Source organism: Musca domestica, unplaced genomic scaffold (genome assembly GCF_030504385.1).
Source record: "Musca domestica strain aabys unplaced genomic scaffold, Musca_domestica.polishedcontigs.V.1.1 34, whole genome shotgun sequence".
Lineage (NCBI taxonomy): Eukaryota > Metazoa > Arthropoda > Insecta > Diptera > Muscidae > Musca > Musca domestica.
In genome coordinates this window covers 3,803,305-3,826,350 of record NW_026712313.1, presented here as the reverse complement: position 1 = coordinate 3,826,350, position 23,046 = coordinate 3,803,305, and the positions used below count along the sequence as shown (strand labels likewise).

The 23,046-nt window shown below is 35.7% G+C and overlaps 1 protein-coding gene across 2 annotated transcripts in view; it reads left to right on the top strand.

Moving 5' to 3' along the window:
* Nucleotides 1–13,817, top strand: part of LOC105262100 (uncharacterized) — a 216,895-nt gene extending 203,078 nt beyond the window's left edge. For both annotated transcript variants that reach the window (XM_059125587.1, XM_005184122.4), the window contains one exon: nucleotides 12,704–13,817. In XM_059125587.1, the coding sequence (XP_058981570.1) occupies nucleotides 12,704–13,531 (828 nt within the window). In that variant the 3' untranslated portion in view covers nucleotides 13,532–13,817. The remainder of the gene's footprint in view (nucleotides 1–12,703) is intronic.
* The last annotated feature ends 9,229 nt before the right edge of the window (nucleotides 13,818–23,046 follow it).

Below are 23,046 nucleotides of genomic sequence, written 5' to 3'. Positions count from 1 at the left end.
TATTGAATTACTTAATACATTCACCATTCCAATAGCATCAACTATAGATAAAGATATCATATTTATTTAGATCTAATATAAAATTGACAATATTGGCTCATTAATTCGGAATCTACTCCATAGAGGGTCAACAATTTGAATAATTATAACAGAATTCAAAATATATTTAAATAATCGAACATTGGCTGAACGTATACATCTGTCTGCAAAACAGACTGATACTTTTAAATTTGTTTTTTTTACCCTCCACCATGTGGAAGCTTGAATTGTGACCAAATTAGTTTTCTTCAAATTCCCAATACCTCTAATTGTTTTTTTTTTTTAAATCGTACCCAAAATATCAAAAGGGGTCATCAAAAGTACCGACGTTAGAATATTGCACACATACACTGAACTTTTTTCACAGGAAGGTTGGAAAATGCGTGCAACACCTCAAGTACTTCAAATCTGAAGGTACTTTAAGAGGTCAAATAGTAGACATAACCAAATCGACTCATACATTTATGCTGATAAAGAGATTATAGGGGTTTAAGACCAATATATGAAGATAAGTTCGACCTGGCCGAACTTTAAGTACCCTCCACCACTTTGAAGGAACATGAAAAATAAAAAAATCCGTGGAAAATTACCTCTCATATGAAACACCTTTATATGTGGGCTATACGAATAAGTGTTCCCCCATAAATAATTTTTTATCATAGGCTTCGGTACCGATTTCGATCTCGAACTTCGGGAGGTATCTTTATATGGGGCCTGTCCAAGAACGTAGACCTGCATACGCCTTTTTTATACCCTACACCACAAGGGGGTCAGGTGGTATTTGTGCATTTGTATGTAACAGGCAAAACGAAACGAGATAGACCCATCGTTCCCTTTAATAATCTGCATAGAATAACATTCTGAGCCGATTTATGCATGTCCGTCCTTCTGTCTGTCCATGTATTTTTGTAAACAAAGTACAGGTAGCATTTATTGTCCGATCCAGGTGAAATTTTGCACAAATCATTTGTTTGACCCAATGACAAACCCTATTGAAATTGGAGATAATCGGTAAAAATGTAGCCTTTTATTGTGCACGAAAGGTGTGATATCAGGCCAAATGGTATGGATTTTTGCACATACGACCAAATTAGGCTCCCATATATACCTTCGTCCGATTAGCCTTTTATTGTGCACCAAACGTGTAACATTAACCCAAATGGGATGACATTTTGCACAATATTCGGTATTTTAATGATTTTATCGTCATTGTTCACCGCAATTGTTTCCAATTTCGTATTTGAAGTTCGTAATGGATACTGCGGGCTATTACAGAAAATGGTCTGTGCAGGTCCACGTTTTCGTATAGCCCCCATAAAACGATACCTCCCGATATTCGGTATTTTGATGATTTTAGCAACATTATTCACCGGAATTGTTTCAAATTTAGTGTTTGAGATTCGTAGTGGATACTACAGCCTAAGACAGAAAATTGTCTGTGCAAGTCCACGTCTTCGTATAGCCCCCATATAACGGTACCTCCCTATATTTGGTATTTTAACGAATTTAAGTACAATACCCACCGAAATGGTTTGAGATGTCGTATTTGTACTTCGTAATAGATGCTACAGCCTATGACAAAAAATTTTCTAAGCTGGTCCCGGTCTTCGCACAGCTCCGATGTAACGGTACCTCCCTATATACGGTATTTTGATGATTTTTGATTATTCAACTTTTATTTCAAGTTTCGAACTTAAGTATGGTAATGGCTTCTGAAAAACAATGCCTATGTAGGTCCACGTCGTAGGTCCCAATATAACGGCTATATTTGGTATTTTTAAAATTTTAACAGAATGTTTTAAGAATTTTATTTTTTGAAAATTTCCAAATTCCTTCCAAATGGTGGAGAGTATTCAAAGTTCGGCCCGGCCGAACTTACTGCTTTTTAAGTTGTTTTATCTCATCCTGTATATCTTTATCCGATTTCAAGTATGATTTAATTCTTAAAAATTCTCCATAAAAACTTTTATTTGTTTTGTGAAGTTCAACCAAATATGGTGTGGGGTATCACATGGTGTAGGAAATTTTCAAAAAATAAAATCCTTACAAAATGCTGTTAAAATTTTAAAAATACCGAATATAGCCCTTGTATTGGGGTCTATACGAAGTGGCTTTGTTTGTCATAAGCCATTGCCATATTCAAATTCGAAACCTGAAATAAACGGTGAGTAATGTAGCTAAAAACATCAAAATACCGTATATAGCGAGGTACCTTTATATCGGAGCTATACGAAGAGCTGGACCAGCATAGAAAATTTTCTATCACAGGCTGTAGCATCCATTTCGAACTTCAAATACGACATCTCAAACAATTTCTCGGTGAGTATTATACCTAAAATCGTCAAAATACCGAATATAGGGAGGTACCGTGAAATGGGGGCTATACGAAGTCGTGGACCTGTACAAACAATTTTCTGTCTTAGGCGGTAGTATCTATTTTGAACTTCAAATACCAAATTTGAAACACATCTGGTAAATAATGTCGCCAAAATCATCAAAATACCGAATATCGGGAGGCCCATTTACGAACTTAACCTGCCTACTGGCAAAATAAACATGTGTGCAAAATTTTAGGCTTCTATCTCAATTCGTTCGAAAGATAGCGTGATTACAACACACAGACGGACATCGCTGATCGTCTTAGAATTTTACGCTAATCCAGAATATATATACTTTGTAGGGTCTTTTCTGAATATTTCGAGGAGTTACAAACGGAATGACAAAGTCAATATACCCTCCATAGTATGGTGGAGGGTATACAAATTGGAGAACATAAAAGTAAATATTTCAAATACAGGGTTGCCCATATTCGACGGACCCATATGGCAACGCCATAACTTTTAACAGAGATGTCACATCGCTTAATGACATACCGCGTTTGAAGCGTCAGTCCAAGCAGATTTTTACCATGAACCAATACACGCCTCGCGAGCGCTCTGAAATAGTTGAAATTTACATTCAACAGAAGAAGTCAATTGTGAAAACTCCACCAACAGAAGAGAGAAGAACAGAGAAGTGCGCCTTCTAATAACACCATTAAGCGTTTATACGACTGGTAAGGCTCTTTCTAATCCGAAGAGGCCATATAAAAGTCGACCAAGGCGATCGGACGAGAATATCGCTGCCGTACGAGCGAGTGTTGAGAGGTCCCCAAGAACAACCGTTCTCAGCGGTTGGGCATGGCTCGGTCCCTTTTACAACGGATTATTCGCATTGATTTGCATTTGTTCCCGTACAAAATTCAATTGACGCAAAGAATGTTGCCTGCGGACAAGCCTCGTCGATTGGAATGGGCCCAAAGAGTCATGGGTCCGTCGAATATGGGCAACCCTGTATATACTTTGTAGGGTCTTTTCTGAAAATTTCGAGGAGTTACAAACGGAATGACAAAGTTAATATACCCTCCATAGTATGGTGGAGGGTATACAAATTGGAGAACTTAAAAGTAAAAACTTCAAATATTCCCTTTAACAGTTTATAAAATTTTTCGAAATCTCCCAAAGTTCCCAAAACTGTAATATTTTGACTAATTACTTTTTTTTTTGAAATATTAAAACTCATTCAACAACATCTCTTTAGCCCAAACAACTCATTTAAGATTATTAACACTTTCTTTAATTTATATTCTACTATACGAAACAAAGACAACAACAACAACGTTGACGACAACAGCAATAAAAAGAGAGACTTCTAAACCCTAATTGTTCCATTATGCACACTTAAAACTTTCAAAGCGGCCATTAAAACAAAACGCTCATAATTTGTAAGGAAATTGCTCTAAATTCTTAAGAGATGGCAATTTTTGTTTATTTTTTTTCTTTCCCTGGAACCACAACCACAAAATAAGTACTTCCAACAGCACCATCACCTCCTCCTCCTGCCACTTGTCGTCCGTCGTTAGCAAATTATGTGATTAACACTGCCACTAGTACTTCCGTCGAGACAAACATTGCCAGCAAATGGCTAAGAAGAAGATTTTTAAAAATCTTCTGCGTTGCTTGTGGTCTCTGTCAAGTGTAGGATTTTTTTTTTCCGATTTTTTTTTTCTCTTTTGCGTTTGAGGTATTAAATTACCATTTTTCTCGCTTTTTTAAAAATCTTTGGAATTTTCGTCTTGAGAACTATCCTCGGTAGACAATGAATGACCTGATAGTTGTGTGTGGGAACATTTTGCGATGACAGTAATTTGTAAAACTTTATCCATTGAGATGGGTTTTGGGCGAAGTAAAAAAACAGGGGTGAAGAGAGAGATGGAATGATGTGAAAATTTGTTAATATTTTAAGAATATCTCATGGATAAAAACTGGTTTTGAATGAAGTCGAATTGAGTTCGCCTATGGGCAAAGAAACAAAATTTTGAAAAAAAAAAAAAAAAACACAAAAATCCCTAAAATTTAGCACATACTAATATTTTGTATGGAAATTAATATAATAGAAAGACTGATACTCCTGTTATGCTTTTCACATTTAGGCCAGGGTTAAGCTTATTTAGGATAATTGCAAAAATATTGACCAAAAACTTTTGGAGCAAGAATCGTTAAAAAATAAATTAGAATTACTTAGGAAATACCCTTGGACAAAAAAACGTGGATTTTTATAAAATATGTTTCAAGAATCGTGGATTGTTTATATTTTCCCAGAATCGTGTTTTTATACCCTCCACCTTGGAAAGGAGGGTATATAACCTTTGTCATTCCGTTTGTAACATCCTTAAATATTTGTCGTAGACCCCATACAGTATATATATTCATAATCAGCATAAAATTCTAAGTCGATTAAACGATGTCCGTCTGTCTGTTCGTCTGTCTGTTGAAATCACGATACAGTCCACATTATTTGACGGAGAGCGCCAAAATTTAGCAGAACAATTTGTATTGTGTCTAGGATGGTTGGTATTGAAAATGAGATATATCGGTCAACGATCTTGTAAAGTCCCCATATAACGGTACCTCCCGATATTAGGTATTTTGATCATTTTTGCCGCATTTTTTCATGGATTTGTCTAAAAGTTGTATTTGTTGGTCATAATGGGTTCCAGCTCCGGTGTCGAAACATTGCATGTATGGGTCCACGATTTGGTATAGCCCCCATATAACGGTACCTCACTATATTCGGTATTTTGATGATTTTTGCACACATTTTTTCACTGATTTGTCTAAAAATTAATATTTGTGGGTCATAATGGGTCCTAGTTCGTGTGGCGTAACATTGTATGTATAGGTCCACGTTTTGGTATAGTCGCCATATAACGTCCCAAATATTCGGTATTTTTGTAGTTGTAGGCAAAACGGGCCTGGTCGAAATAACGGAATTAGACCCTAGGTCTCTGTGGACCAAATCCGTTTCAGAACATTTGGAGTCGATCTAGCGTTGTCCGTCCGTCCGTCCGTCCGTCCGTCCGTCCGTCCGTCCGTCTGTCTGACTGGGTGGTGCGAACGATGACACTCGAAGGAAGTATCCGATTTTCGCTACACGTTACAATTATGACCCAATCCTTACGAAACTTTGCATGGAGGTGTATTATTGCTTTTGGAGATGATGACAAAATAGAGGTTACAGTTATAAACCGATAGGTTCGGAATTTTGAAGTGAACAAATTTGGATGGTAACGGGTGTCGATATTCAAAAAATCGCATGTACAGGGTTAGATGAAAAATTTGCAACTAACTTCAGACAGCTGTCATTTCCAAGCCACTCGTCCGACAGCTATTAAAATTATTCCAGTGACGGCTCATTATATTGTTTACAAGCATACAAAAGCATTTTGGTCAAAATTTTCCAGAAAAAAAGTTATTCGTGATGGAATTCAAGCGTGATAGTGTGATATCTTTATATTTGACTGGAAAACCACAAGTGGCTATCGTTAGAGCACTCCGGCATTTAAATGTGAATAAATCTTATGTGTCTCGTACCATCGCTCGTTACAGTGGTAGCATAGCTCGACGTCAAGGATGTGGACGGAAGAAAACAGCAACATCAGTTCGAATAATAAAGAAGCCACTTAATCGAAACCCGGCCGAAAAATGGCTAGTGAGCTGAACATATCAGTATTCCATTCGGAAAATATTGAAATATTGAAAAATGAGTTCGGGGTAAAGCCATTGAAATTCCAAAAAGTGGTAGAACTTACACCACAACAGAAAGAAAATAGACTCAAAAGAGCTAAAGAGTTGCTTCGCTTGGCCGAAAGTGGTGAACTGATGATCGCTTTCCGTTCGTATTAATCGACCGTGGCATCAGAATAAATGCCGAATATTATCGCGAAACTTTTCTGGAGGGTGTATTAAACCCTTGGGCACGCAAACATTTTGGCTGCAGACCTTGCACATTCCAACAGGACTCAGCACCATTGCACTCAGCACGTGCCACCCATGAAGGGTTACAAAATGAAGTTCCTCGCTTCATTTCCAGGGCACAATGGCCACCAAAATCTCCGGATACCAATTGTGTCTGGAGTATTTTGGAAAGCAAGGTTGGCACTAAAAAATACAATACACGTTCACCTCAACCAAGCGCTTCACCGGGAATGGTCCAAACTATCTCAGAGCAACATTCGGGCAGCATGTGACTGTTTCATTGGCAGTTTTAATGCCATAATTCGTGTCAAAGGTGACCAATTCGAACAACTCTAAATTTATTATACCCTCCACCATACTATGGAGGGGAGCGATGTCCGTCTGTCTGTTGCAATCACGCTATCTTTTGAATGAATTGAAATAGATGGCTAAAATTTTGCACACATGTTTATTTTTCCAGTAGGCAGGTTAAGTTCGTAAATGGGCCATGTAGGTCCACGTTTTCATATAACTCCCATATAACGGTACCTCCCGATATTCGGTATTTTGATGATTTTAGCGACATTATTCACCGGAATAGTTTCAAATTTAGTATTTCGTAATGGGAACTACAGTCTGTAACAGAAAATTGTCTATGCAGTACCAGGTCTTCGTATAGGCCCCATATACCAATACCTCCCTATATTCGGTATTTTGATGATTTTAGGTACAGTACCCATCGAAATTGTTTGAGATGTCGTATTTGAACTTCGTAATGGATGCTATAGCCTGTAACAGAAAATTGTCTATGCTGGTCCAGGTCTTCGTATAGGCCCCATACATCAGTACCTCCTTATATTCGGCATTTTGACGATTTTAGGTACAATACTCACCGAAACTGTTTTGAGATGTCGTATTTGAAGTTCGTATTGGAAGCTACAGCCTGTGACAGAAAATTGCCTATGCAGGTCCAGGTCTTCGTATAGGCCCCATATATCAGTACCTCCCTATATTCGGTATTTTGATGATTTTAGGTACAATACCCATCGAAATTGTTTGAGATGTCGTATTTGAACTTCGTAATGAATGCTACAGCCTGTGACAGTAAATTTTGAAATTTTGGTTTAGGTTTTCGCACAGCTCCGATATAACGGTACTTCTCTATATACGATATTTTCATGAATTTAGCTACATTATTCACTGTTTATTTCAAGTTTCGAATTTGAATATGATAATGGCTTATAACAAACAAAGCCTATGTAGGTCCACGTCGTATAGACCCCAATATAACTGCTATATTTGGTATTTTTAAAATTTTAACAGAATTTTTTAAGAATTTTATTTTTGAAAATTTCCAAATGGTGGAGGGTATTCAAAGTTCTTCCCGACCGAACTTACTGTTTTTTAACTTGTTCTAAAATTTGATGCTATTTCCATTTTTTGCTCTAAAAAAAAATTAAAAAAAATGTAAAAATTTTGGCGTTTGATTGTGTTGCAATTTTTTATCTCACCCTGTAATGCAATAAATAATGTAATATAACAAATAATGCAAGTCAAAATATATTTAAATAAACTGACATAGGCTGAGGGTATACATCTGTCAGCAAACCCGACTGATACCCTTTAACTAGTTTAGATTAAAGAAAAAAAAATAATTTATTTAATGATTATTTTAAACGATTTCATGCCCAAAAACTTTGGATTTTTAAAGAATTTTGTTAAACGACTTCCTAGCAGGAAATCTTGAGACTGATGCAATTCAGAAGTAACTATGCCGAAAAATGTAAAAAAATTCACGGAGTCTTTGGAAAAAACAGTGGATTTTATATATACTGCCTTTTGTGAGCATTCTACTTCTCTAAATATCCTCCTTCTAAAATCGCATTATCTTTTATTCAAATTTTTCAAGAAATATCTGTGAAAAATTCACACACACAAACGTTTTCAAACAAATTGTGTTTTGTCGTCATCAAAAGCAATAATTATAAGCTATTTGTCGTCTTGTTTAAAATGCATCTGAAAAATTGGAAAAACACACAGACCGAAAAATCATTTTAAGTTTAAAAATACACAACATCAACAGCCAACAACAACACCGCCAAGTTCGAGTTCACAATAAATATCACATTGACATGTAAATTGGAGAGGCAGCAAAATTTCTGTTCCCATATTTGAGGAAAAAATTTCCCAAACAAAAATGTTGTTGTTTATTCTTTAATTATAACGAGCCGAACCGAACGACCGAAGCAATGTTCCGCTTATGACATGTGCACACATACTTGCATACATCCATCCCCATATTTATGTCATGAGAAAGTCTTTGGCTTGTCATCAGCAGCAGTGCCATGTTTCCATTTAGAACGTTTTATGACGTTAGTCGGTCTTAAGTATTTAATTAGACAAGAATTGACAGTGTATTTTTTGTATTTAATTAGAGTTTTTTTTTTTAAGTGAATGAAGAGTTGATTTTTTTTTGGAAAGAGAAGAGGATTTTATTGTGTGTAAGCTGACATTTCGAATATATATATATTTTTTTTTTTGGCGAAAAGTGTTTTTAAAAACCTGGCGAGAAAGCTGAAAATTGAGAGGCTGTGAGGTGAATAACTTGAACAAAAATAAAAACCAAGAAGAATTGAAGATTTTCAATTGAAGACATATAAAGGCCCTATGTCTATAGGAGTCCTTCAGAAGCAATTCTGTCTCTACAGAAGGCCTCCTGTCGATATAGAAACCGCTTGAAATTCCTCTATATTGAAAGGATACTTTCAAGGAATCTTATATGTGTAGATCAACTTTCGAAGGTATAGAAAGAAGATTTTTTTTATAAAAGACCATACATTTTTGAAAGAGTTTTCTGCGTAGAGACCTCCTCCTCCATATATGATCAACTCTGAACATCTTCTATGTATAGTTATAGTTATATTTGTAGTTCGTAATGGATACTACATCCTATGGCAGAAAATTGTTTGTGCAGGTCCACGTCTTCGTATAGCCCCCATATAACGGTACCTCCCAAAATTCGGTATTTTGATGATTTTAGCGACATTATTTACCGGAACTGTTTCAATTTTGGTATTTGAAGTTCGTAATGGATACTACAGCCTTTGACGGAAAATTGTCCGTGCAGGTCTACGTCTTCGCATAGCCCCCATATAACAATACCTCCCGATATTCGGTAGTTTGATGATCTTTTTACCAGATTTTTTTTTTCAAATGTAGTATTTAAAATTGTCTATGCAGGTCCACTTTTCATAACTCCCATGGTACCTCCATATATTCGGTATTTTGATGATTTTAGCTACATTATAAACAGATTTTTTTTTAAGTTTCGCTTTTGAATATTGTAATAGCTAATGACAAAAGTTGCCTATGCACCTCCACGTCCTCGTGTAGACCCTAATATACGGCTGCATTCAAATTTTGTTCCAAATGGTGGAGGTTTCTCAAAGTTCGGCCCGGCCGAACTTAGAGCTTTTTTACTTGTTTTTTTGATAACATTAATAGATTTTTTAAGGCCCAAAAAGGTTCCTAAATAGGTAATATGTTTATAAAAAGTCTTCAAATGGTCTTCTGTCTATAGAAGACACACTGAAAGTTTTCGGTTTAAAGAGAATTTCCATAAAGTCTCAAATGAAGTCGGCCCATTTTATCTCTAAAAAAATTACAGAAGAATATGACAGGTCTTCAGAAAATGTAAAGCGTATTGAAGACTTTTCAAAAAGTATCCTCAGAAAGTCTCGAAATAAGTCGGTCCATGGGAGATCATGAAAAGTTATTCTGTCTCAAAAACATTACAGAAGACTTCGGAAAGGCTTAAGAAAATGTTAGGCCTATAGAAGACTATATTTATGGAACTTAGAAAGGATATTAGTCTATCAACGATCTAGAAAATATCTATAGCCTTTAGAAAATGTCGAAAATCTCCTCGGTCTATATAAGGCTACAACAAGACATTAGGTCTTTAGAAAATGTCGAAAATCTCCTTGGTCTATATAAGGCTTCAACAAGACATTAGGTGTATAGAAGACCTTAAAGAGGTCTGCGGCGTCTTGAAAAAAAAACACAATAAACTAGTTTTTTTCATGGTCTCGGGAAGACTTTCTGTATTTGGATGATTTGAAAAAGGTTTTCTATAGAAGCTCTTTGTCTCAAGGTCTTAAAAATGTCTTCGTTGAAAAGGTCTTCAAAAGTCTTAAACAGATATTCGTCCTATAAAGAGCAATGTAAAGGTATTTAAACCAACTGAGAAAGGTTATCGGACTTTAGAAAACTATGAAGATTTTTTCGGTCTTAGAAGAGTTATTTGATCCATGGAATATCTGCCTAAATAAGACCTTTCCCAACTTTTTTGTCCATACAGACTGAGATGAAAAAACTGCATTTAAGACTGTTGTCATTTCTAAGCCACTCGTCCGACAGCTGTTAAAATTATTCCAGTGACAGCTCATTATATTGTTTACAAGCCTACAAAAGCATTTTGGTGAGAATTTTCCAGAGAAAAAGTTACACGTGGTGGAAGCACTCCAGCATATAAATATGAATAAATCTTTTGTGTCTCGTACCATCACTCGTTACCGTGATACTGGTAGGGTAGCCCGACATCAAGGAAGTGGACAAAAGAAAACAGCAACATCAGCAGAAATGGTTCGAAACCTAAAGAAGCGACTTGATCGAAACCCGCGTCGCTGTGGCCGAAAAATGGCTCGAGAGTTGAACAATACTCCATTCGGCAAATATTGAAAAAAAATATTGGCCGAAAGTGGTGTACTGCCGAATTTTCGTGGTCCAGCAGTTTGTTAACAAACAAAATTATGGGGTTTATTACCAAAGAGGTCAGCTGAAAATGTGCACTGCACCTTCGTTGGACCACCAGAACTCAAGCGCCGGCCATGGTGATGGGGTGGGCCGCCATAACAGCCGATGGTTGCTCTCCGCTCGTATTAATCGACCGTGGCATCAGAATAAATGCCGAATTTTATCGCGAAAATATTCTGGAGGGTGTATTAAAGCCTTGGGCACGCAAACGTTTTGGCCGCATACCTTGGACATTCAAATAGAACTCAGCACCATCGCACTCAGCACGCGCCACCCAAGAATGGTTACAAAATGAGGTTCCTTCGGTGGACCACCAGAACTCAAGCGCCGGCCATGGTGACGGGGTGGACCGCCATAACAGCCGATGGTTGCTCTCCGCTCGGCATCAGAATAAATGCCGAATATTATCGCGAAAATATTCTGGAGGGTGTATTAAAGCCTTGGGTATGCAAACATTTTGGCCGCAGACCTGGGATATTCCAATAGGGCTCAGCACCGTCGCACTCAGCACGCACCATCCAAGAACGGTTACAAAATGAGGTTCCTCGCTTTACTTACAGCGCACAATGACCACCAAAATCTTCGGATACCAATCCGTTGGACTACTGTGTCTGGAGTATTTTGGAAAACAAGGTTGGCGCTAAAGAATACCAAAGTTTCGATCACCGCAAGCAAGCGCTTCGCCGGGAATGGGCCAAGATACCGCAGAGCAACATTCGGGCAGCATGTGACGGTTTCATTGGCCGTTTGAAGGCCATAATTCGTGCCAAAGGTGACCAATTCGAACAAATCTAAACTTATTCTAAAATTTGATGCTATTTCCGACATTTTTTGCTTTCATTCATTAAAATTAAAAAAAATATAAAAATTATGGCGCTTGAGCTCTAAGAGCTTTGGAGGGCTATTAAAAGCTCTTCAATCTATATAATACATCTTCTGTCGGAAGAAGGCCTTTAAAAAGTTTTCTGAGAATAGACGATCTTTAAAAGGTTTTGTGGGTATTTAGGAACTTTAAAAGCTCTCCTGCCAATAGAATGTCTTCAATCTATGGATTCTGCTTCAGCGTTTCGAAAAGTCTATTGAAGGCCAACTAGAAGTTTTTAATCTTCAGAAGTTTATTAAAAAACGTAATAGAAGCATAGAAGTATTTTATAGGAAATCTTCAGCTTACGGAATTGCTTTCGAAGTTCCTTTGATCATAGAAAAGCTTTAAAAATTTGCAGCCTATGAGATTATTTGAAATATTCTCCTGCCTAAAGACTGGCTTTTGAAGGTCTCCAGTCTAGAGAAAATAGAGCGTTCTCTCTATAAAAGCTTCCGTAGCAGGCCAATAAAAAGTCTTCAATCTGCAGAAGATCATTACAAAGCTTCATTGTATGGAAGCTTTTAGAAAGTATTTTGCCTATAGAAAATCTTTCGAAGATTCTTTGCTGATAGAAGAGTGTTAGAGGACCTCCCTTCAAAAAATTCTATTGGAATATATTTTTTAATTTTTATTTTCTATTTTTTTTTTTTTTTTTTTATTTCATATTTTCCTAAGTTAATTTTTTCTTCTCTCTCTTTCTTCCTTTCAGATGTCCTATATGAATACACGACGCCGCCTGGGTTCGGTCAGTGACTCAGTACCGCCCTCCGAGTCCTCAGAGGGTACAAATTCATCGGAAAACAACGATATGATTATGAATGCCGAATGGTCACATGGTTCGCAGAGTAGCGGCTGCGGTGGTGGTGGAGGTGGTGTTAGTGCCGCTGCTAATTCCCTTTACTCCGAAGGTGACACCGACACCCTGAGCACAGATACGGCCAGTAATAACATTCTCTCCGATTATGAACGAGGACAAGTGGAGAGTTTCTTTGGCGGTCTGGGTACGGAAATTTTCGTAAGCTCCGCCTTGGCCAATCTCTACGAAGGCACTGGCAAGGATAATGATTGGCATTTAATATTCACTGGAATTCCGGTAATACTCTACGACAAAGGTAGTGCCCGTGCCAGATCTATACCGCGAGTCACCTTGGTATTGGCTGAGCGGGGTTCATGTTTTGCCCTGTGGTCGGATCGCATTGATAATTTATCGAATTATCGGGTGGCTGGTCCATCGTTCCACACAATGTGTTTGTCGACAAATCACCAGCAAATGATTGGGTTTAGTTTTGATTCTTCCGAGGCAGCCAGGGAGTTGTGGCTGCACATGGAACGTTTGATTAGTGATCCGGAAAATATTGCTCTCTCCATGCCGGGACGTAAGAAGCCGAAACAGAAACGTATCAAACATGCCCCCTTGCCACCCAAGGCCCAGATATCCCATCCGTGTCAGTTTCATCATGTGACCAGTGTGACAAAGGAGGATACGGATCGTTATTATAGTATGCAGGCATTTGCTCCCATGACGAGTCATCATTAGATGAGAAGGGGGGAGGAAGATAAAATCCGGAGGTGCGCATATCTAGTTACAAGTCCATTACAGTGGAAGCGGAAGAGATTGTAAAGGGGAGTGCAAATTCGAAAAATTGAAAAATAAATTGAATTTAAAAGAAAAAATAACAAGCATCATAGTCTTAAGTGAGTACACTTTAAATATGCAAACACTAACGGAATACCAACAACAAAAACAACCACAATATTTATATATAAATTATTTAATTTGATTTATATAATAAAATATTTATCTGTGATATACTTACAAAAAACATAAAAGAAAAACAAAAAAAAAAATATTTGCATACAATTTCAAGAAAAAGAAATTGCAAAACAAATTGAAAATATTTTCAATTTCCTTTTTTGCTTTTATTTGTTGTTAATAATTTTCTTGAAAATACAAAATAATAACAAAACAATTTAGTCTTATATTTAAGGAAACCAAGTAAATAAAATTTAAGAGAAATTAAGAAATTTAAAAAAAAATAATTGTTTTTTATATAAATATTTATGTCCTTAACTTAAAAATCTTCAAAGAAAGAAGAAGCCATTTTTACAGGTTGTCGAAAAATTTGGGAGAAAGGGACTTTAGAGGGGATTTCTAGAAGCATAAGGTAGCAAGAAAATATTCTTCTACATTCATAAAAATTTTGAGAGGTGTTCTGCAGATTGAAAATCGTTGGAAGATATTCTATAGAAAGGAGGCATTTTAGAGGTCTTTTGCAAGAGAACAGTGTTGGCTTGTTTGTTCGGGATACCATAGTATTTTGTTGTTGCAAAATGGTCAGGCTTAATCCCTTTATTGTTGTTTTTATAAAAACAACATTTGATTATTAGTGGAGAACGAAGGTAATGTTTACCCGGGGGTAAGGCAGGGAATATCTAGGTTTTGGGAAAGAGCCAACAATCCTCATCAGTTCCCTTGTTTTTTGTCTGGGATATTCTCCCCAGAAGTTATTATAAAAATAACTTCTATGATATTTTTTTTCAGATTTTGTTCGTTTTTTTTTTTTTTTTTGTAATTCGTAATATTTAATTATTTAACTGCTTCGTTTTATATCTGAAAGGTGTACAGGGTACCTTTAAAACGTCTTCTATCCCTGGAACAAATTTGACATTATTTCTAGGAGATGAGAGATTTTCCTCTCGGAGCCTTTAATACTTGAGCACTACTAAGAGAATCTTCAGATATAAAAAATAAGAAGAAGACCAAATGTGTAAAGATCTTTTGAGAGATTTCCTATTAAATGACGACCTTTGATGTCTTCGAACTGAGGCCTGATTATTTTTCTATAGAAAAAATGCCCTAGACCTTTTGAGAAATCTCCTATTAATTGACGAACTTTAATATCTTCGAAATGATTATTTTTGTATAGAAAACATGCCCTAGAACATAAGGTCTGATTTTTATACCCTCAGCCATATGGCTAGACAGGGAATATATCATTTGATACAGCCAAAATATGCCTTATCGAAATATCGGTTGTAGACCCCAGGTCTGTTTGGACCAAATTCGTTTCAGGACATTTGGAGTCGATCTAGGGTTGTCCGTCCGTCCGTCTGGAAGTATCCGATTTAGTTCAAACTTGGTAAATAGTAAAATTATTTTCAAACTTAGATCGAGTTCGGAGATGGACAATGTCGGTCCACTCCTTCTGGTATCTACCTCAAAAAGGTCAACATATTCACAGAAAATAATTTGCCCCATAAAACAAAAAAGGATCATTCGATGTTGTGCCAATCCTTTACAAATCCTAATATTTTAAACAGGGCCATGTATAGTGCGAAAATGAACAATATCGGACAACTCATTCAAGTACCTTCCGCACAAAGTGTCAAAATAATTATAACTCGTATAAAATGTGAAATAACTGTCCGATTCCTTTCAAACTCGTCATCTTCCAATATTTCTATCAGTACAGGATGTGATGTAAAGATGATAGATGATGATCGGCTCACGCCTTCTGGTACCTCCCCTCACAGCGGGTCAAAATTATAAATAATTGTGAAGCTCATAGAACGTGAATTGAGCATCCGATATCTCCAAAACTCGGCATATCGCAATATTTCTATTAACACAAGATCTGGTGTAGTGGTGGTATATATCGGTGGCACCTTCCAACATATCCTTTAGTACCTCCCCACAAAAGGTTAAAAATTTTGAATGATCATGAAGCTCATAGAACAAGAAATATGCATTCAATTCTCTTCAAATTTCACAAATTTCAATGTTTCAACCATTGCATAATTTTATACAAAAGCCACTCCCCACTTCGTTTTGGTACCTCCCCAACAAATGTACAAGGCCTTGAGTGATCTTCCAATTCTTCTAATTTTTTCTTTAAAAAATGCCGTAGAACCTGAGGCCTGATTTTTTATAGCAAAAATACCGTGCAAAAGAATTGAGAATGAGACTTTTGAGAGAGTTCCAGATTTAGAAGTACTCAGAGAGAGAGAGAGAGAGAGAGAGAGAGAGAGAGAGAGAATATCCTATATTTAGAACAAGTTTAATAGACTTCAAATATTCTTTGAGAGTTCTCCTTTAATTGAAGCCCCTTGGGAGGTCTCCTATGACAGAAGACATTTAGAAGATCCTCTATAAATCGAAAAGTTTGGAGATATCTTATATATCTAAAAGTACTATAAGAAGTCTAATATAAGAGGTCTGTGAGAGAAGTCCTTTGAGAGTTTTTCTACAAGTAAAGGACCTTCCTGATGTCTTCAGTTTGTGGGAAACATTTAAAAGGACTGTAATATATTGACGATTTCTAGAAGACCTATGAAACGTTTGGTTTACTATGATCGAGAAGACATCTGTATATATAAGACCTTTGAGAGGTCCTCTTTAAAGTGAAGGCCCTTGAGAGTTCTTCTATAAAAAGAAGACTTTAAATAGAAGAGTTATTTTATAAAGACCAAGACCTTTGAGAGGTCGTCCATATATAGAAGTCCACTTAGATGTATTTTGAATTTTGAAGACCTTTGCAATAAATACAGGATAAAGATCCTTGAAAGTTTTCTTTAAATTTAAGACTATATCTGAAAGACCCCTAAAGGCTTTTCTGTATCGATAAAACCTATGGGAGATCTTGTATGGATTAAAAACACTTCAGATTTAAACATATGGAACACCTTTTAAATTCTTCTGAGAAAATCCCATTGAGGGATACTCTTAACTTGTGAGATCTAAATAATGCAAACCTTTGAGATTTATTCGTAGAATACCTAAATAGAAAGCCCTTATTTTATATAAGACCTTTGATGGGTATTTTATGCCGTGAAGATCTTTTCTTAAATAAGACATAGGACATCTATAATATATAATAATTTTTGAGAGGTATTCCATACGAAAAAGTCTTTGTTGAGGTCTTTAATATATAAATTGGTTTTAAGAAATCTTCCAAACATAAGAGGTCTTTGAAAGGTATTTTATAAGTAGAAGCTACTTTTTGAGGTATTTTATTAACAAAATACCTTCGAGAGAACATCTCGAATAAGTCGTTGAAGAGATATGTTAACAAGACAGGCTTCTACGAAGTCTTCTAGGCATAGACGATTTTTTTCGAATTGGCCAAAAGCTTTGGAGGCCCTTGACATATCTTCAATAAGTAGAAACATTTTTAGATGTATTTTGTGTTGGCTGCTATGGAGATATCGTCGATAAAAAATATGTTTTAGCGGCTTAAGACCGTTGAGAAATCGTATTCACATATAAGATGGCTCTTACATGCAGAAACTCATTAAGACATCTTCTAGAACCCAATTTTTGGACAACCTGCTTATTTGTACTAAAAATCTATACATACTTTAATATATACCAATCAAATACAAAACTAGACAAAAATACGATGATCTTCGTATGCAATACCATGATCGTATTTTTTAATATTTTCCACATAATTTTTTTTATTTAATTTTTAACCAATCTTAGTCAGTGGCTAACAAAAATGTATCTTAACAAAAACAACTACAAAATAATCCAAACAAAATATCCAATATTCTTTGTTATTAACTATTACAAATAAAATATTATTTCTTTGAAAGAATTTAAGTCAATTTATACGAAATAAGTCAATGGTCGTCACACATATAACAAAAATTATAAAATAAATTTTAGATTTTTTTAATATTAACTATAGAATAATATAGTTGTTTTTTTCGGTTTATCTGCTAAGTGTAAATAATATTAATTAATTACTTATAAAAACAAAATATTGATGTAACAACAAAAAGCGATTTCGAATGTTATCGAAAATATAATTTCTTTATTTAATATATATTAGTCGTAATGTGTAATAATATTTACTACATTCTTGCATACAATATCACAGTATGTTTTGCGAAAAAAAAATTATAATAAATAAATGAATAAAAATCTTAAACCAAAGTGAATGGTTGTTTGAATTTCGCAATGTCTGTCCTTTGAATATGGTAAAAGTGTAAAACTGGAATATTGCATTTGGGTTACAATTGGTGGGGAGGTGTTCTTGATTGTTCTGTGATGTCATTGATTGTTCTGTGAGAGGGTGCCAGAAAAAAAATTAGAAAATGTCAGTCGGTTTGCTTTTTATGTACACCTTTCTCTGAATGTACCATTTGCGAACTTTAATTTGCGAACTCTGAAAAGAACGTGGGATATTTTCGGATTTTATGAGATAAAATTATTCGATCCGATTTTACCCATAATCATATAAGATCTATTGTTTTAAGAAATATGAGGATGAGTAAAATTTGAAGACAGTCGCAAATTTCGCAAGCGTTGTGATTCTTCAAAACGTAGACCCATTGTTGTGAAGAGTGGTCCCGGAGTGTGCCGATATTGTTCTTTTACCACCTGACCTAGCACTGATACAAGTATTAGGATTTCCAATGTTTGAACAAAATTGGAAGATCTTTTCTTGTTCTACAGGTTGAGATAAAAAAAACTGCAACCAACTTCAGACTGTCATTTCAAAGCCACTCGTCCGACAGCTGTTAAAATTATTCCAGTGACAGCACATTATATTGTTTACAAGCGTACAAAACCATTTTGGTGAGAATTTTCCAGAAAAAAGTTTTTCGTGGTGGAATTCAAGCGTGATAGTGTGATTTCTTTATAAAGGGTGTTTTTTAAGATTTTAGATAGAACTTTAAATTGTAAAAAGTAACACAAAAAATTAAATTTTAATGAAACTTTTTTTATTTGTTTCAGTATACTCTGACAAATCATCATGAATAGACTCACGCTTAAACAACGCTACGAAATTATCCAAATTTATCAGTTGGCAAATGACCCGTTGTTTTATCGCAAAATTGTGTTCAGCGATGAGGCGCATTTTTTGGCTTAACGGGACCAATCCACAAAAGAGACCCAACAGACTCCATAACCTCCAGACTCCAATGCACTGTATGGTGCGTTTTTCACGCTTTAGCATTATCGGACCTTATTTCTTCAAAAATGAGGCCGGGGCTCGCGTTACCGTCAATAGAGATCGTTACCGCACCATGATCAATGATTTTTTGTTTAAAAATATGGATGACATTGATATGGAGGAGATGTGGTTTAAGCAGGATGGCGCTACGTGCCATACGGCGAACGCAACCAAAGTTGATTTCGAGAAGTGGACCTGTCAATTGGCCTTCAAGGTCGTGCGATTTGACACTTCTCGATTATTTCCTGTGGGGCTACGTGGAGTCACTGGTTTATGCTGATAAACCAGCAACAATTGACGCCTTGGAGACCAGCATTGTTCGTGTTATTCGTGACATACGGTCAGCAGTGCTCGAAAAAGTGGCCAAAAATTGAAAAGCCGCGGTGCCCATATGCCCGAAATCATTTTCAAATGTTATTGTCTCGTATTAATCTTTCGAATAAAAAAATTTGATAAAAAATTAATTTTTTGTCTTATTTTTTTACAATTTCAAGTTCTATCGAGCTTAAAAAAACACCCTTTATAATCATAGTTGATATCATTAAATTCTCGCAAATTCCGGATAAAAACATTTATTTGTTATGTGAAGCTCTATTAAATATGCAAAGTGGTGTAGGGTATCATAAAGTCGGCCCCGCCCGACTTTAAGACTTTCTTTGCCGGTTTTTTTAAACCCTGCTGTTTGACTCTGTAGTTCTTCCATTGAGAGACATCCCTTAAACTCATCGAATCACAATTTAACTACTTTGAAATTCTAAAAATATCTACACCTACCCTCCTCTACTCTCAAGAATATTATTTCCATAAAACCTTCAATTCCAGAAATATTTTATACCTTTCAATACAGATTCCACTTTTACAAAAATACTACTTGCTCATTAAAGTGTATCTTTAACGAGTAGATCTTGAATAGATTTTGAACTTTCAATTCCACTCATCCACAAATTTATATGCATGCGACATTTAATAAAAACCAGCATTCTATTTCTTTATAATTAATTTGAACATTATACAATCCAGATTGATGGCAAATTTTGTTTATGTTATTTGGATCAGGTTTAAGAAAACAAATTCAATTTGTATTCAATTAATAATTTGAAAATAAGCTGTTTTGAATTCACACATAATAACCGCAATAATGAATCTTCATTCTTATCGCATTTGTTCATCTACAAACAAATCACTTCTCTCTTTCTCTCTCTCTCTCTCTCTCTCTCTCTGTCTCTCTGTACTTGTTTCTATATTGGCAGCCTGAGACCGCAGTTATAAATGTTTGCATTGGCGGTTTACAAAGCGATCTATATTTCCAATAGAATCAACATGTATGACTGTTCGATTGTTTGTTTGTCTGTCAGTTTTGGTGGTCTTGTTATCTAAATTTACTCACCAATTATTTGTAGAATTGTGAACAAGAACCGCAACAACAACAAAGAGATTTATTACCACAATTCTCTACAAAACCAAAAACAAAACACCCCATATAGCACGTACTATATCAGCAGTAGTTATAGCTACAGCAGCAATGTGATAGCATTCTGATGTCATGTTTATCATCATCACCACCACCATCCTCATCGATTCCACACAGCCAATGAGTAGATAGTTAAAGGCAACAACGAAACCCTCACTCCCGAATGGAATACTTTTCCTTGGAACAGTAGCAACAACATTTAGTCCGCCCCAACAACAACTGTCTGCCTTTCTTTCTGAACATCAAAGTCAAGTTCAGAATTTATTTCTCCGATTTAAAAATGCATAAAACAAATTCTAATACCATCACCGCCAGTCAGCCAGCCAGCCACCATTCCAGCCAACCAACATATTTTAAACATTTAAATTTGAAATATCAAAATAAGTTGCGGCGTTTCATACCTGTGTGTCGTGATATTTTTAGAGTTGTTGTTGTTGTTGCTTTTCGTTTCAGTTTCAATTTCCGGCCAACAAAAACCAGAACACAATACAAAAACACAACTCTAATGTTATTTTTAATTTCATCTATCGCTGTTCTTTATCCTCCATCTTGTCATGATGATGTTCCGATGTAAATGTGGAGATATAATTCTGATGTTTATTTGGGAGTTGTAAAAAAACAACAACATGCAAGTTAATGTTTATAAATGCGGGGCACAGTGGTACAAAACAGAAAATGGGATTTTTTTTCAAAAAGTTAAGAACATCAGAAATGTGTTTTAGGCGAAAAAAGGCAAGGAAAGGAAAATAGTGGGATGGGATCGAAAAAGTGATAACTAGATATTGGATTTTTGATTCATTCAAATTTAAAAAAATTTGATATTAAATTTAAAATAATCAGAAATTATGCTAAAAATATCAAAACCTATACAAAATTTCAAAATATATTAAAAGCATCGAAAATTCGCCTCAAAATTCGGTAAAGAAGGGATAGTGAACATGTTTGGGATATACATACACACAGAGAACACAATCAACCCAGGACGGCCTTTTTAAGTATAAAATATCTGTGGATCCAGGGCAGGAAATAACACCTACTTTGAACCACGATATTGTGACGATTTGCGACCTATTTAGGCTTTAATAAAAAAATCGTGTCCGCAAAATCGATTTTTTTGCTATAATTTCCAATCCGATTCAGATCGTTTAGGTAGATCTAGAACCCAGGCTTTCCGGTTAAATATTAAATACGTTCTCTAAAAAACCTAAAAATCGGAAAGTTTCGTTGTGACAATTTTTTAATACCCCCAGTAGCTACGAGATCTTTATCAAAAACTATATTCACTGATAGACTTACTGACTATCTTAACGTTACATCAACACGCTGAAGCTAGAAATTTTGCGTCAGGGTCACTCTTGGTTCGAAGGTGTCAAATAAGGTTGGGGTTTTTGGAAATTCGTACTAGAATGGTACTAAAAGGTACTGAATATGGTACCCCTTGTATTTGACGAACCAGTAGGGCTGGAACTCAATAATTTGGACACAGGGTGGGTGTATCGAAGAATTTTCGCAAATTCGCACTATAAGTGCTCGTTAAGTACTAAAATGTTCCATATTTGTTAGCATTTCATGGTTGAGGAGTAGGGTCGATGTAAGGAGGTAATTTTGGAACGAAAAGTACTAAACTGTACTAAGTTTGGTAAAATTTGAATTTGGGGAACGGATGGAGATGGAATACTGAAAATTGAAAATAACATAACGGGCGGAGTGTATGATTGGGATATGGAGGTAATTTTCTAATCTTGTACTTATGTGCACGAAAGGTACGAAATACTACTGTACTGGCTATAATTTGATATTGGTTGAACGAATAGTACTTTAAATCTGTAATATGTATTAGATTCGCTAATTCTGGACATATGAAGATGGTTTCGGAAATGTGTACTATAATTGTATGAAAAATTCTGAATGGTACTTAAGTTGGTACAACTTCGATATGGGAGAACCGATAAAGCTGGAACGCTCAAATTTGGAAATAAGATTGCTACATGTGTAGTAAATGGTACTAAAATTGGTACAATATTCGTTTTGCTGAACCGGTAGATTTTTTATGCGAATAAATGATAGTCAAAATGTTCAACTTTTCTGGGGAAGGTGCCAGAAGGTGTTGGCGCATAGATTCCTTATTCACATTAGATACCTGGTTACAAGAGATATTTATTTGTATCAAGTTTGAAAAGCATCGCTGACTTGTTTCGCAAGTTATGAGATATGTAAATACTGAAAATTACAATTCTATGTGGGGGAGGTACCTGAAGGAGTAGGTCGATACATCTTATCTTCACACCAGATCTTGTGTAAAGAAAAATATTGGGAATGTATGGAATTTTTAAAGAGTCGGATGTTTATTTACCATTTTACTATTCAAAATGTTGACCCGATGTGGGAGAGGTGCCAGAAGGTGTGGTCCGATCTCCACCATCTTTATATCAGATCTTGTGTTGATGGAAATATTGAGATGTACCAAGTCTGAATGGAATCAGATGTTAATTTCGCGTTTTAAGAGCTTCACGGATATTCCAAATATTGACCCGTTTTGGGAGAGGTATGAGAAGTAGAGAACTGATATATCCCATCATCACAGCTAGTCTTGTGTGGTAAGAAGTTCAAATTTTGAAC